General features: G+C 27.9%; 2 protein-coding genes and 1 pseudogene across 7 annotated transcripts; all 3 read right to left on the bottom strand.

Annotated features, from left to right (window-relative positions):
- Window positions 1-990: 990 nt before the first annotated feature.
- Window positions 991-5,413, bottom strand: LOC149880676 (uncharacterized). Of its 5 annotated transcripts, XM_090068986.1 has the most exons (10): window positions 5,394-5,413; window positions 5,157-5,177; window positions 4,901-4,927; window positions 4,788-4,811; window positions 4,658-4,678; window positions 4,231-4,260; window positions 2,403-2,564; window positions 2,142-2,324; window positions 1,422-1,554; window positions 991-1,334 (listed from the first exon to the last, which is right to left on the bottom strand). In XM_090068986.1, exons 7-10 carry the CDS (start codon window positions 2,529-2,531, stop codon window positions 1,018-1,020), a joined length of 762 nt encoding a protein of 253 aa, XP_089925112.1. In that variant the 5' UTR covers window positions 2,532-2,564; window positions 4,231-4,260; window positions 4,658-4,678; window positions 4,788-4,811; window positions 4,901-4,927; window positions 5,157-5,177; window positions 5,394-5,413; the 3' UTR covers window positions 991-1,017. The 5 variants fall into 5 exon arrangements, 2 of the variants coding, with proteins under 2 accessions (XP_089925112.1, XP_089925111.1); XM_090068985.1 differs by lacking the exon at window positions 5,394-5,413 and having other exon boundaries at window positions 5,157-5,382; XR_016445690.1 differs by lacking the exons at window positions 991-1,334; window positions 1,422-1,554; window positions 2,142-2,324; window positions 2,403-2,564; window positions 5,394-5,413 and adding an exon at window positions 2,601-4,150 and having other exon boundaries at window positions 5,157-5,382.
- Window positions 5,414-7,241: 1,828 nt separating this feature from the next.
- On the bottom strand, window positions 7,242-8,175 carry LOC149880677 (uncharacterized; annotated as a pseudogene). The gene is made up of 3 exons (XR_016445753.1): window positions 8,067-8,175; window positions 7,550-7,709; window positions 7,242-7,448 (listed from the first exon to the last, which is right to left on the bottom strand). The product of XR_016445753.1 is annotated as an uncharacterized LOC149880677 (transcript).
- Window positions 8,176-8,316: 141 nt separating this feature from the next.
- Window positions 8,317-9,644, bottom strand: LOC149880678 (uncharacterized). The gene is made up of 3 exons (XM_090069204.1): window positions 9,117-9,644; window positions 8,754-8,984; window positions 8,317-8,588 (listed from the first exon to the last, which is right to left on the bottom strand). Exons 1-3 carry the CDS (start codon window positions 9,340-9,342, stop codon window positions 8,317-8,319), a joined length of 729 nt encoding a protein of 242 aa, XP_089925330.1. The 5' UTR covers window positions 9,343-9,644.
- Between the last annotated feature and the right edge of the window lie 15 nt (window positions 9,645-9,659).

The following is a 9,659-nucleotide window of genomic DNA, read 5'->3' on the forward strand; positions in this document are numbered from 1 at the left end:
GGAAATGAAGGTATCTTAAAAAAAAATCCTTCACTAATAATATAGAAAAAGTATGCACACAGTAAAAGCCACTGATTTCGGACCCCTATCCTTGTGTATTAACGTTTTAACAAAATCAATACACCTCCCATTTTTCTGTTTTTATTAAATGATCGCCTTGCCATTTATTACGAAGAATCAAATTTTTTGAAAAGTTCATGAAAAAACTTTACTGGGCAATCCATAAAGGTTGCGTGGGGAGAAGGTGTTTGGTGTAAAAGTAGGCGAGGTTTTATTAGCATATGGCGTTATTTTGTAGGATTTTTAATTTCTTATAAATTAAATTCTCCCTCTTCTTTTGCGTACGTACGCATTATTTTTTACAAAATCAAGACCATCCTTAACCAAAGCATTAATATTTCAAAACATTTATAAAAAAAAATTTATAAAAACTTATAAAAAAATATTAAAAACAGTTGTGACCCAAGTCAAATAAAAATAACGTATTGATCTTTACACTCGCGAAATTCAATGTTTTTATAAGAAAAAAAAATCAAGTTTAGGAGAGAAAAAGAAAAAGTCAAACCGCATACGTACTCGCTGTCTTTAACAACCCTTCCCCTCTTATACGCATTTGTAAGCGTTTGGGTTACCCCCTCCCCATACCTGCGTACGAACTTTATGGATGGCTCATCATTAAGAAAAAAGCCGATTGTCATAGAATATTTAACTAGATTTTTTTTGAAAAAAAAAAGAAGGGGATCTCAATTTTAAGACGTTTTTTTTAAAGGGGAGTATAGGAAAAAAGCTCTCCCAAAATTACCACCACAAGCCCAAATGTGAGGGCAAGGAGGTTGGCAAAATATTTTTTTACTATTAAAGTTTGAATCCTCCTAAATTTGATTTGAATCCTCCTAATATACATACATAGACACAAACACACAGGTAGACAGAGTGGTAAAACAAGAATCAAATGATATTTAGAACTCAATTTCTAAAAAAGGAGGAATTTCAATTTATTGAATATATATACACATTTTAAAATAAAGAAAACCAATATTTTCTCGGTTTTTTCTTCGGCAGATGTATTTTGTCAGTAACATCAATCTTTAGATCTTCCTGAAATCTTCCTTTATAATTTCCATTTAAGGCTCGAATGAGATTGTCACCGGCAATATTTAAACCTAGAAAGTTACGATTAAATTCTTCTAAACAAGGATTTTCGTTTCCTCCCCCTCTTCTTCGCTGCTTGGAAAAATATTCTTCTATAGAATCTTGACTGAACTTTTCTGAAAGTAAATACTCTACACCTTCTTCTTGTAAAAGAGCTGAACCAAGTTCAGTAAATGAGTGCACTATTCAGAAAATTTAATGAAATTGATTTTTTTAATCAAATAATAGAAGTAAAAGTTTATGTTTTGCTCATATTAATAAATGTTTACCTGTAATTCTGAACCCTTCTAGGGTTTGTTTACTTAAGCAAAGTTTGGCTTTTTCTTTTATCGATAAATGTTTAACGTTTTGACTGGCTTGTTCCCATTCATTCAAAAATTTAATAAACGTTTCATTCAACCACTATTTAAGAAACAATATCTTCACATTAATTATTTGTTAATAACATTAACAATAACAGTAATAATAACAGGGTTGCCACTCTAATTTAAAAATACTTTCCCCTAATTTTCTGAGCAAAGAACTTTTTCTCTGGAGTTAAGCTTTTTAAATTCCCTGACTTTTCCTTGTCTTTTCCAAATTATTTCCAGTTTATCCACAATAAAGTCTTTTTCCTTATTTAAACACAATTTATTTATTTGACAAACTAAACATTTTACAACAACAGCTACACCTTGCAAATTTCTTATCATATGTATTAACAAGCTTTTCTTATTAAAAAATATATTGTTCAAATTTAAAAAAAAAAATATTTCCCCTGAGTTTTGCTGAATTTTATAAGTTTAAGAGTTTTTTAGGTTTTCCTGGGTATTTCTGGTTTTAGTGACAACCCTAAATAATTAGTAATTATCATTAACATAACATTAACATAAACTATTTTTATTACTGTCAAAAAATAGTCACAAAATAATGAAATCGGAACAATAAAGCAGTACAAATAGAACAGTAAACAATTTAAATAAAAAAACTTTAATATAGAAACATTGTACCTCAAATCTTTTATCCAAATGAGTTTTGTATACATCTAATGCCGGTTTTCTAGTTTTATTAAACTGCCTAAAAACATTAAGGCAATCAAAAAAGGTATCAATTAAGTTTATAAACTTTTGTAGACTTCTTGTTTCAGCTTTACCCTGCTCCTCCAACATGTGAACAACAGTTTGACTCAACACCTTAAGTATAAATATATAATTTAACTATTAAAAAATATTGTACTAATTTTAAAATTAATCTGCTATGTGTAGTCTAACCTGGGCAGCTAAATTAACACGCATTCTAGATTGTGGAGTTAAATGAATATGCTCATCTCTGAGTTTGTGTCCCAATCGTAGGCCAACGGCATCATAAAACATGCCTAAATCCCATTCATAGACATTCATAATTTGAGGCCATGATATAAACTGATCTTCAATCTGAAATAATTTTTTATATATACATCTTATATTTATAAATCATATTTTCGAGCCACTATATCAATTATCACAAATAGCAATAAGCAACCCGTAATACGGGTTATGGTCGGTCTGTTAATTCATAGTGGCTGTTTTCCACAATTTAAAGTTGCAAAACCTTAACTAATAACCTTTTAGAAAAACCCCTTCAAATTAAAAAAAAAGACCATATGTAAGAATAAAATAAAAAGGAAGGTGGTTAAATATGTTACAATTATTTAACATGTTAATTTACAGTGGCCGTTTTAACAAATTAATTTATATAGGCCGTTTTCCACAATTTAAAGTTGCGAAACCTTAACTAATACCCTTTTAGAAAAACGCCTTTATATTGAAAAAATCAAACCATCTGTAAAAATAAAATCAAACTATGCGGAGGTATAAAAATTTACCAATTATTTAACATTAGTTTAGTAATTTACAATTTATATAAGTGTTATCGATGTAAATCAAAGAAATATGCGTCTACATTACTTAGTTCAACATTACGTTTTTAGTTATTGATCACAAAATAACAACGCGTTAACATGCTTTAAATAGACGAAAAAGTAAAGCTGAATTATTGTTGAATTTTTATTAATCAAATTTATGTAAAACGAAAGTAATTTATACATGAGTTATTTATTATTTGGTATACACTTGTTACATGTGTTTAAAACGTTAAATGTACACAATTTAACAATTTTATTATAAATGACTAAGCATTTGAGTACAAATACGTTTCAAACAAAAAAAGTTATTTTTCAATCAAACATCTGTAAAACAAATTTAAAACAATGTAAACTTTGATCTTTTATATTGTATTAATTCGTCATACGATAAGCCTAAATAAAAAAGTGTAACATAAGTAGACGTAGAAAGAAAAAACCAAAAAAAAAAAAAAAACTAGAACACGATATACCTGAGTTTCGGTGACTTATTGTTAAACTTAATACTTAAACTGTCATGATGCAGCTTGTCCGTATTGTTTTATGAAGTTATTACATGTTGGCTTTTAGTACTCTTTAGTTTAATTTATAAGACATTACAATAGATTTAAAATATTTTAATTAAAAAGCAAAATAAAAAATGCTTCAAGGAGCCAAAGTATAAACAGATATTGAAATATAAATAAATTGCATTTATATAGCTAAACATTTTGTTTTGGCTCATAGAAAATTTTAAAGCAAAGAGTTCAGTGAATTAAAATATCAATTAATTATTTTTAACAATTGGTTGCTTATATCTTATGATGAATGTTATATTATGATATCAAATGAAAATTGGGTAATGTATCTATTTAACTATATCTAAGTTTAATTGTTGTAGCACATTAAATTTTTAATTAAAAAAGAGAAAAACAAACCAAATAAACAACTTATATTGTTAAAAAAAATTACAAATACAAAATTACAAAAAGTATGAGTAAAATGCGATCAGTTTAAAAATGTCATATTTATATTTATATTATTTGAATTAAATAATTCTTTCACCTATAGCACATATTTCTCCAGAAAAAATTTATAAAATTTAAAACACTGCCCTACCAATTGTGCTTCTACCAGACACTAAAGTCAAAAAATATGCCTAAAAATAATTGATAAAATAATATTTTACATACAAATATATTATTATAATTTTTTTCTACCTATTCCCTTCATTTCCTCCATAAAGTTGTCTAAAGAAAGAAAAAAGATAGCTGAAGCTAAAACTAAGAAAAAGTAAAATAAAAATTCACTATAAACTAAACCAAAAGTATAAACTAAAATAAACTTTAAATCTTAATATGTGTACCTCAGAAGACAAAGGTCGGTTGTCCAGAAGTGGTTTTGCACTATTTTTAACTTTTTATTTTTAATTTTTCTCAAAAATGTATTTAATGTGCCTCAAGACAAATTAAATAAAACACGAAAAAAATAAAAAATTTAACCATCAAGAATAAGCCAATAAAGACTAATTATTTAACTATTTTCTCTCTCCTAGACAGTTTCTAAAATGTGACAACCGATTTTGGACTTCTGAGGTACAGATATAAATGCTTCATTTATTTAACTATACTAATATATAATATATACTTAGTTTCTTTTCCAACTCTCCTAAAAGAAAAAACAAAATAAAGGTAAAGTACTTGAAATTTTAAAATTCCAGTTACAGTACAAGTAAACAAATTCCTGTTAACAAATATCTAATAGCAAAAACACTGACTCATCTGTGTCTTCGCTTCTGTGTCTAAATAATAAAAGTACTTAAATGTATAGACGTTAAAATGTCTACTTAACTTTTTAAAAATAAACTCATTTAACTAATGTAGCTGATACCTTCATTATTAGCTCTTTCTTTATCAACTAAAGAAAATAAATCTTAAACTTACTTGATATAATATAATAAAAAGCTGCCTTACTGAAAATTTTAAATTTCTTCTCTTTATTACTGACAATTTTAAGTAGGACCTAAGTTCTTGAGCTTATTGTAAAAGCTACAAAAGCCTACTTATTTACTTTAAAGTCAACAACCTTATTTTAAAAAACATTTTAGTTACTTCATAAAAAAATAAAATCCTTTAAAACTTACTACCTCTCTCTTCATTGTTGTCAGCTAAACAGAAAAACAAACAATTAATAGTGAATTATCACTTTGTTAGAAGGTTAAGTAGATTAAATAGATCTTTGATCTATTCAATCTGCTCTTACTGTTTACAACCTTATCTTGAAATTGTAACTGTTTTATTATTGTAAAGTTAATTCAAATCAACAAACATATACGAACTGCAATTTGTAACATTTCATTATAACAAAAGGGAACAAAATATACTTCTTAGTAATTCAGCGACTAAAAATAAACAAATCTTTAAGAACTAACTACGTAACATGAAACGAATCAGTAACATAATACACATCTAAATAAATACAAACCTTCGTCATCAACGATTTGAGACATTCTATTAGTTCGATATAAAAAATAAAAATAAATATGCTTAAAAACAAATTTAATATAGGTAATAGACGTGCTAAGATATAATAAAAAATGTAAACGAATAAATTGATTAAATAGAATGTAAAATCAAGACGACTATTTTGTTCGTTAGCGTTTTATATTTCTCTCCTATTCATAACCTTTTACAATTTATATGTCGTTTTAAATTGACCTTTTGACGCATGCGTAACTCATTACGCAAATAATTAGTTTATTTACTAATATGTGCAGTAAACATATCTGGACATAAGAGCCAATTTTTCTTAACTCCATTCTTTGTGAATGAGTAAAATACAAATTTAATATTTGTCGCATATTCCGTCTGGGCCATATAGCCTTCTAATCGTTATTTATTGCGGTTTAATAGGAAATCACGATCTTAAAACACAATCTTAAATCACTTTTATGAACCAAAAAATCTTAAAATAGTATTTTTACTACACTATCATATTTAGCTACCAAAAATGTTTTAAACTGGCTTATAAAGGTTACGTTACGTTGATAGTTTTTAACGTGACATACTTTCATGTTTGTTAACCAAGCTGACCGCACCCGGGTCTTGTTAGCCTATTCAACAGAGACCATTTTTATATTGTAGCCTCTTTTCTGACCATTTTTGTGTATGGCCTCTTTGTTTCAGTAGTTTTTAGTAAACGGAAACTTGCTACCACTTACTAAAAATTTCTTTTGTTACTCGAAGTTTAATTCTCTTAAATGTTTTGACACTAACAAAGGACCTCCCTTCCCTGTTTTTGCCCTAATGGTGACTAGGAGAATAGCTATTTTTATTAAGAGTAATCAAGTTTTTGATGAATACCTTTTACCAAAATAAAAAAATGTAAAACAATGATTTACATGTGAAAGAATTTTTATTTTTTAATCTAGATAACAATTTAACATAAGAATTTTTTCTTTCCTCAAAAGTGTTGCAAATGCAAACTAATTTAATTAATTAGTCAAACACCCCAAGTAGCAAACAATATTGGCGCAATATTGGCGCGATGTTGTTTAAAATATTGGCGCAATATTGCAAACTATATCGCGCCAATATTGTAATGTCAACATTTTGCCAATATTGGCCAATATTGGCAATACAATACTGCGCCAATATTGTTAAATCAATATTGGCCAATATTGGCGGTACAATACTGCGCCAATATTGTTAAATCAATATTGGCCAATATTGGCAAAATGTTGACATTGCAATATTGGCGCGATATAGTTTACAATATTGGCACAATATTGTAAACAATATTGCGCCAATATTCGGGTTTTAATACTGACCAATATTGGCGTAATATAGTTTACAATATTATGCCAATATTGTAAACTATTGTATTGTCTGTTATAGATTTTTATTATTATATGTATATTTTAATAAAATACAATATTGTATTTTATTAAAATATTGTACTATAGTACCAATTTGCGTTATTCTTTTGGGTTAAGCAATTAATTGTTTAACCCAAAGGAATAACGAAGACTATTAGATTGTAACTTGAGTTATAGCCTAGGAGGCGACAATATAGGAACCCTTCTAAAAAACAAGACTTTTTAAAATCTAATAATAAATTTATTAATGGTTATAACCAACTGATACAAATGAAAAAGAGAAAGAAAACCAAAATATAACAAAATAAAACAATCAATGCTATTTAAATACACTTTTCTTTATATATATATACACTACTGCATTATAGTCTCACTATCAAATAGTGGACATTGAATTTCAATATCTTGTCGAAAATCATTTTTATCGCAATAGTGGACGTGGCTCAGTTGTGGTTCTATTCTTTCTTCCACCGTCTCTATCAATGGCCGTGGCCAGAAAGCTACCAATTCTTTCTTTAATGTTTTTGTCATTAGCATTTTCAAACTTTTTTTTTATGGCAGCTGTAAACAAATTTAAATTTAATAATGTTAAATAAATCATAAATAAAATTATTATTTTTGTAAATTAAACGAATAAGAGGATAAATAATTATGTAAATTACCTATAACCACCTTGCATGACGTAAGTGCCGAAAAAGATTTCTTTTGTTTTCTGCCATACAATGAATATAGCAAACATACTTCTTTGGTCATTAGCTGTTTTAAGATAGCCGTAGTGAGTTGCTTATAATCGTCTCCTCCAACCGATGCAAGGAAGTTCATCTTAAATAATAAAAAAAAAACAAAATATTATTTAAGAAAAAATAAAAAATAAAAGTAATTGATTTTGAAAAAGATGAATGGTTACATAAATGTGTGTGTTTCATACAGGTTTCCAAATGTGACAATGTGATTATATATAATGTGATATTTAAAAATGATATAGAAGAAGAAAAGCAATTTGTTACTAATAGACCCATGAGGTCAACCTGTTTTGTAGATCAAGATGGCAAATTTTCATAAATGTTTTATAAAGTGATAATAACACTAGGAAAAAAACCATACAAAATTCCTTTCAGGTTTATAAGCTTCTCATACCCTTACCCACAGTTATACAATATTAACAGATTTTTCATTCACCAGCATAGGTTGTCTTTGCCACACACAAAAGCGGACCTTAAAGTTGCTAAAGTGGGGCTTCATATGACTCTAAGATTAGTAGACTCATTGCTCTACTAAATGAGCTAACTGTGCATAAAAGTTAAAAATCACAACACAATTTAGTAAGTATACTTTATATAAAGCATTTAATTCCATATCTAAATTAAAATAAATGTATCACATATATAAATGTAAAGTATACTAATTTTAAATGCACATGGAACTGTTTCTAAAAACTATTAACGGATATTAATTCTTTGATACGTACCAAAGATTCATAGGTGTCTTTTTTCCTTAATTTTTCATCCAGGTCTAAAAGATCTTTTTCCTCTCTAACCGGCAAATAATTCCATTGCATTGATGGGGATGGTCCTGCTATGCTCTGATTGCAAACTGTAGGAGGCAACACTAAACCTTTTTCTAAATTGATTAGACGAGTGTTTATTTTTTTCAAATCATATTGAATGCCAACAAGCAGATCTAAGCTTTTCTTCTCAAATGCTGCAATAAAATATGTAAAATGACATAAATAAAAATGACTACTATGACTTAAATAAAAAGCAAATAGATTAGATCTAAGATCACACAAAAAAAAGGAAAAAAAAGGTATAAACAGTACATTCAATTAAACATTCAAATAAATAACCCATCTATGTAATTCTTTACCAGCAAATCGGGTGCCTAAAGCAGCCACAACAGTAGCCAAGCTCTGGTCAGGAGAGGGAGATATTGGTTGATAATGGTTCGATATAGATGGTTCAATATATTGAACAGCGTTACAACCTGCTAACTTTTTAGCTGGAGGCATGGGAAATTCGTCATCACTTTCAACGGCCGTTTCAGCACTTGATGTAAACTCTAATGTTTCCATCTGTTCTAAAGCAGTTTCATAACTGTCTAAAAATATATAAAGTAAAGATGAATATAGCTGTTCACATCATTAGCATCTTGCACAAATGTAACCTAAAAGACAAAGCAAAACTAAACACTAAAACGAGCAAAAATGACATAGTAAATAACAACAATTACCAGAAAAATAAAGAATTCTTATTTTCAGATGTTTCCAGTTACTTTCAGGAGTAAGTGTGGCTTCCCGAATTGCAGCTGAAAGGCGAGATGATCGTAAGTGATTTGGCCAACACACCAAACTTTCACTGATCAGCCATGACGAACAGATAACGTCCATGGCACACATACCTTTTTTTTTTTCATCAAGAAATTCAGCAACAGCAAATTTTTTAAACTTGGTTGCCATCCTTAACTTAACCCTACAATATGTGTATATAAATAAAAAAAAATTAAAAAAATTAAAAAAGTAATTAAATAAGTAATTTTTTAAGTTTAGTGGTTCCACTCTTGTGTGGTCAGCGTAATTAAATAAAGAGCTGAAAAAAACAAAACTGTTTAGGTTCTATCTTTTTTAAGTGCATTCTTATTGGTTCATTTTTTTTAATCATGAAACTCGTTGTTTTATTTTGTTTTCAAATTTTTGGTGATTTTAATTTCTACGAAATTCAATTTTTAGCTAATTACAATGGGGCAAGAGTTTTAAATGTTTTCACGGTATATGGA

The sequence above is a fragment of the Hydra viridissima genome, unplaced genomic scaffold (genome assembly GCF_058129835.1).
Source record: "Hydra viridissima isolate aposymbiotic clone 2 unplaced genomic scaffold, HvirCarnegie_v1 scaffold_12, whole genome shotgun sequence".
Classification (NCBI taxonomy): Eukaryota; Metazoa; Cnidaria; class Hydrozoa; order Anthoathecata; family Hydridae; genus Hydra; species Hydra viridissima.

Bases quoted from the DNA above. Each gene is read 5' to 3' on its own strand.
- LOC149880676 (XM_090068986.1), bottom strand. From the start codon at position 2,531: ATGAATGTCTATGAATGGGATTTAGGCATGTTTTATGATGCCGTTGGC. The intron at 2,325-2,402 runs GTTAGACTACAC...TTTATACTTAAG, and splicing joins GTGTTAATTTAGCTGCCCAG to GTGTTGAGTCAAACTGTTGT. The intron at 1,555-2,141 runs GTACAATGTTTC...TTTCTTAAATAG, and splicing joins ATTTGGATAAAAGATTTGAG to TGGTTGAATGAAACGTTTAT.
- LOC149880678 (XM_090069204.1), bottom strand. From the start codon at position 9,342: ATGGCAACCAAGTTTAAAAAATTTGCTGTTGCTGAATTTCTTGATGAA. The intron at 8,985-9,116 runs GTAATTGTTGTT...ATATATTTTTAG, and splicing joins AAGAATTCTTTATTTTTCTG to ACAGTTATGAAACTGCTTTA. The intron at 8,589-8,753 runs GTAAAGAATTAC...ATTTTATTGCAG, and splicing joins TTTAGGCACCCGATTTGCTG to CATTTGAGAAGAAAAGCTTA.